We start from the raw sequence: 5,891 nt of genomic DNA on the forward strand, positions 1-5,891 counted from the left end.
AAGCAGATCACTTTGTTTGGTTTATATTTACTAAATATCTTCATGTTGGTTCTTAAATGCAGAAATTTGGGGAGGATCTTTCCAAACAGCACAAAAAGAAACACCCTAGACCAGGGGTCGACAACCTAGAGCATGCGTGCCACAGGTGGCATGCGTCGGGAAAGACAGTGGCACGCCAGGGTGTGACAACAAAAAGCTATTTGTCATCTGTTTGTATTTTTCAGATTTGAAAAGAGTGATCATCGCTTTGCATAAGGATCTTTGATCCCCCATGGCGTCAGAAGTAAAAAGTCAATTCACATAGTGCTGTGACGGTGACCCCACCCAACTATATACACGCTTCAGCTTTTTTCTTTTTTTTTTCAATAAAACTTTATCATTTCACACAACGCACATTACCTTCAGTGCCAACCTTCATGACAGGGTGATTTAAATTTGTGCTCACTGAAGAACAAAAGGTTGCCAAAGTGAAATTAAAAAGCTGTGATAATTCCTGCGTTTTGAGACTGTTACCGATTAGACAAGTGTGGCGATTTGAGCGTGTGTTGCTGGATGGACCGTTTGCGCGTGCATGAAGAGCCCCTTCCAGTCAGAATGACTTCTTGCATTGAAACTGCTACAGTTCTTTGTGTTTTCAAAAACGTAGTTTCAGAAGTAATATATATGCATAGGTATAACTGTTTCTTCCCCACACCTCTCTTTGAGCAGTGGCATAGATCACAAATGCTGTAACTTTTGTTCATTTTTCACTATGCTGTCTGACTTCTAATGAAGACAGGTTATGTCTTGAACTATGTTTATAGTTTGCACAAGGCCATTGATTAAAATTAAAAACAACATTAAAAAAAAAAAAAAACCCCAGAGAGGATATTGTTGATGCTAACTGTTTTTCTCTTGAGAATTTGTACATGAGTGGAAAACAAGTAAAGTAAAGTAACGAGCAGTGAATTACTTTTTAAAATAAGTAATAAAAGTAATTTCATTACAATTTCATCCACTAACTAAAGTAAAGTAATCAATTCCTTTTTTAAGTAACTTACCCAATACTGTTCACTCCATATACAGGAGATGAAAAAAACAAATATTGACACTGTCCTCTAACAGAAAATTGATATTACTTGCATTAGCAAACTAAAGAAAAAGTACGAACATTTAATTTTACATGCAATAAAAGCATCATCACTGAACTAACCCACTTTAAGTTACTCAGGCCCTGTCTCATAAGATAACAGAAGATGAATAAGACAAAGGCATACACTTTTTTTCTTTTTCATGGTTGCGAAGTTCTTAGAAATATTGATGAAGTAATCAGTAATTCTTAGTTCAGAGCTATTGGCCATGGGACAGAATGTTTTTAAACCTTGTGGTGATAGGGAGACATAAACCAAACAAAAAGCGATTAAAAATGAAAACCCAAAGAAAAACACAAATGGGCAAAGAGGAAAAAAAAACATTCCAAAAAATATGCTGAGAACAAAACAATCCTGTGTGGAACCCTTACATGCCTTTCGCACATTTAACAAACCAGATGCAAACCGGTTATGCAGAACACTAGATCCACCAGAGGAGGAGCTATGTTCCATAAAAGCTGATACATACTTCATTGTGCATTAGTAAAGGAAATTAAAAAAAAAAAAAAAAAAAAAAAAAAAACAGCGACTAAATCTCTATCTGGTATAAATACTGGGACACTTTGTAAAATGAACTTAGTATCAAACAAAGAGAAACATATTTCTATGCATGATGAAGAGTGCACGCGCTGCTCTCACCTCCTTCATTCAGTCCTTTTCTTAAAGAGGTATTGTTTAAACTCAAATTACCAGCAACGGCTGAGTTTTTACCTTCAGTTGTCAGAGCTTGGAGCTTTGCTTGAGTCTACCTTCATCTGCCGAAGATGGCCTTTTGCCACAGACTTAAAGATCAAGACCTGGTCGCTGTGTGTTATCGCCGGGTACAGCATCCCGTATCAAACATTCAGGGTGTGGAACTGAGCTTTCACTCCATCAAACTGCTGCTGACACTGCCGGGTCTCCGCGGAAAGATCTTGATCCGGTGGTTCTCGAATCACACATCTTTCCATCTCTTGGCTGCTGTCAGTATTTTCTCGTGGTCTTTGTTATTCAGGAGATTTGTGATGATGGCTCTGGGGGTGGAGAAGCGACCTGGATTCACCGGGCCAACACGGTGCGCTCTTTCAATGACAGGGCTGGCAGTGAGGGTATCTCCCAACGCCATGGGGAGCTAGCTTTCCAGGAAGCTTCACAGAACAGATCTTTCATTTATTTCAGGGAGACCGATGATTCTAAGGTTGGTTCGTCTTGATCGATCTTCCTGGTCCTGGACTTTGCTGGTTTATATCCCAACTTTGTCCTCCAACTGCTGGACTTTTTGCTGTAGGGCTGATGTTTCTTCTTCTGTCAGCGACACTCTCTCTCCACCTCCCCCAGCCTCCTCAAGTGAGGTGATAGTTCTTCCTTAATATTAATAGCAGACTGTTTTGTTCCCTTAGAGCTTGAATTGCACAAAGAATGTCTCCATTTGTTGGGTTGTTGGCAGCTTCTTGCTCTGAGCTAGCAAAAAAGTTAGCACTAGCTGCAGCCATGCTAGTGCATCCAAAATTGTTTTTGGTGCAATTTTGGATGGTTAATATTGAGTCTTGTCGTTTTTTTAGAGGCATAATGTTTCATATTTTCCTCGCCAAATCACTTATGTCGATGATATCAATGTTATTTCCATTGACTAGTGAGGAGCCACATTAACAGCGACTTTTCAGGACTCTGCCATAAGCGGAAGTCCTGTATCTCATTTTAATGAAAAATGAAATTTTTAACCATGAGTTTTTTGACCAAAGATGTAAATAAAGAGCATCAGAACCAATCGTTATGTTCCAATACCCTGGATGTCCACTGCTGGTTGAAAGATAAAAAAAAATGAAGCGCTCCACAGCACCATGGCACAGAACACAAACAAAATGGTGTTTTAATAATGATGAAATACACATTTAATGTGACATTAAAGCATAAAACATCTTTGAGGTTTATTACACATCTGTAAAAAGAGACTTCAATCGCGGATCAATGCTAAATCTACGAAGTACTCAAATATGGAGCTGAAATTCTCCCATGATTCATTGCTGTTTGGAGCAGAGCTGAGCAGAAAGAGGAAGTGGACTTTTTCTGCTGATTGTGCAGAAACATCAGTTGGTTTAGATGCAGCCACAGGCTGATGTTTGACTTTCACACATCTGGACTTCTTTACTGAAGCAGCTGCATGTTGTCCTGAATGTTCCTGAATGTTCTTCTTCTCTGCTTCTGCTGGACTCTTCTGATCTGCTGCTGTTGATTCACATCTTTGGACTTTTTCCAAACTTTCTGATCTTCTTCAGCTCCGAACTCTTTAGAAGAACTGAAGGATGAAAAACATGAACTTTGTCTTTAAATGAAACTCTTTCTTCTGGATTTAGGTTGGAGAACTGCAGTTTGTCAAAGATCAGCTGTGCTGCTCTGGTTGCAGCACTGAATTTAAACCCGTCCCACCTGACCGAACTGGACCTTAGCTGGAACAACGTGCAGTCTTCAGATGTTCAACAGCTCCACAAACTGATGAAGAGTCCAAACTCCAAACTGCAGACTCTGAGGTCAGTAGAGGGTTGGAGTCAGTCCAGCTGCTTCCAGATGTTTGGTCCCAAAGTTAGTCTGAGAGCAAAGATGCAGAGTTTCCTGTGAAGCTGCAGCTTTTCAGTGAAGTTCTGAGGAGAATGATGACAGGCTTCAGGACAACAGTCAGCCAATCAGAGCAGCAGAAGCTTCAACAGGTGAAGATGACAGGAAGCTGCTGCTCTGAATAGAACTGAAGCTCCTGCTGCTCTTTCTGCTGCTGTGCTGCATCACTGACTGACACACCAGGATCAGTAGACACTCCTTCATCTCTGTGCTTCTACTTTCTCTTTGCAGGTGGAGGTAAAGGTGAGTCTGATGTTTTTCCTGGTGGAGAAGAGAGCATCATCATCATCGTCAGCTGGTCTGCAACGATGTTGTTCCTGGAGGTGGAGAGCAGAGTGATGGAGGAATCAGAGGAAGTGGAGATGAGTGTCAGAGCTGCAGCATGTACTGATCTGAGATCAGCTCCACTGTCTCTCTCAGCATCAAGTGGACAGTTATTGTGCTGCAGCTCCCCTGGTGGACTGATGGAGAACTACACTTCATCTTCTCATTCTGACTTAGAGTGCTGATCTGAAACATCTAAGTAAGATGTATTTAGATGTTCAGCAGCATCAGGATCTGGAGAAACAAAGATCTGCAGACAAGAAGATTATTTCTTTATTTTTTCATCTACATTTGATGAAGAGATGTGAGTTTGGGACTAGACCAACCAAGGGTTGAGAGAATCATTGATCAGACAGAACAGTTCTGGATTAGATAGATCAGTGTGTGGATCAGGGAAAAACTGTCAGTCAGGCATCGGATCTTCTTTCTGTCTCAGGAACAGGCAAATACATTTGAACCAGAATTCTGGATAAGAAGATTTTATTAAAGAGGAGGTTAAAACACACAATGGAAGACTGTTTCAGAGCCTTATCATTAGCCAAAAGTCAGCAAGTGATCCAAGATGAAAACTTTAGATATTTCTGAAAAAATATTAAATATTTTCATGATAGTTATGGTTTATCTCTATCATTAAAATAATCCAAAATGACAAAACTGCTCATGTAAAAATTTTTCATCCTTGCAAAATCCTGACAAATTAAAGACAGAAGACTGTTGTTGGTTTCTACTAGAAAGTGAATAATTGTTCCTGTTTTTCTTTTATCTGTAATGTTATCTTTTTTCTTCCCTACGTCTTTTGGATGGGATCCTATTTAGATTTTGGCTCTTTGAGTGAAAAAGTTTGGGCAGCCCTAGTTAAGATCAACAAGATCTAAGTCATTGTAAAATGTGCTAAACATGAGTTCACTGTTCCAATTCTATGCTACTTGTACAAAACCACTTGCAATGTTCACTGACACACTTAAGACATGCATGAAGACAATTTAAATTGGATGAGAGCAAAGAGAAATGAGATTCTGTTATGAACAAGTACAAGTTAGTTTGGAGATTTGTTTTCGTCATTTTGAGAATGTTATTTCAGTTTCAAGTAATAAGCCAAACCTACGGAGAAAATCTGTAATATTTAATCATTGTGATTTGGACGCCCCCTCCAGGAGATGGTGACATAGACCACCTATGCCCAGTCATAAATATCTTGAGTCAGTGATAACTATATACTTCTTGATGCACTGAAGTCCTCAAAGTTTGTTTTAAAAAAAGATCTATCAAAGAACTGATCCAAACTAAAAATGTTCAACAAGTGTTATGTTCAGACACAAAGGAGCAACTTGCAGACTGTCTTACTAAAAAAAAGTAAAAAAAAAGTACCATCCACCTTTATGCTGAGGTCTCTTTATGATAGTCACTGGACAGTTACCTGAACTGAAAGTTCACTCAGCTCTGATGTGTTTTTGGTTTTAATGAAGTCTTGAAGAACACGGACATTATTTTATTCATTTAACACCAAAGTGGAAGACTGTTACCAACTCTATTTACTCAATACACCTTGAAGTTAGGGGGCATTTGATGATGATGTTATGGAGAATAAGTCACAGGGCCAAGGATTTTTTTTCTACTAGCAGAGCTGTTCTGAAGCTCACTGCTGCACTCAGACTGATGAGAAAAGCACAGAGAAGCAGTTTGTTGACTTCAGTCTTCTTCACACCTCCTGATGGAGCTCTGTGATCTGAGCTCAGTCCTGAGTTCAGCAGTCAGAACTGGACTTGAGGAGTCCAGCTTTGGAACCTGCAGAGAACCAACAAACAGCAGAAAGCCACACTGTGGGAAAGACTCCACACTTCTGAC

At 39.6% G+C, this 5,891-nt stretch overlaps 1 protein-coding gene across 1 annotated transcript in view; it reads left to right on the forward strand.

The window, feature by feature from the left end:
• Positions 1-2,245, forward strand: part of LOC118599004 (NLR family CARD domain-containing protein 3-like) — a gene marked incomplete at its 5' end in the record, with an annotated part of 8,979 nt that extends 6,734 nt beyond the window's left edge. Inside the window, one exon of the mRNA XM_036213013.1 lies at positions 2,125-2,245. Coding sequence (XP_036068906.1) covers positions 2,125-2,245 — 121 coding nt within the window. The remainder of the gene's footprint in view (positions 1-2,124) is intronic.
• Between the last annotated feature and the right edge of the window lie 3,646 nt (positions 2,246-5,891).

The sequence above is a fragment of the Oryzias melastigma genome, linkage group LG7 (assembly GCF_002922805.2).
Source record: "Oryzias melastigma strain HK-1 linkage group LG7, ASM292280v2, whole genome shotgun sequence".
In the NCBI taxonomy this organism is placed as follows: domain Eukaryota; kingdom Metazoa; phylum Chordata; class Actinopteri; order Beloniformes; family Adrianichthyidae; genus Oryzias; species Oryzias melastigma.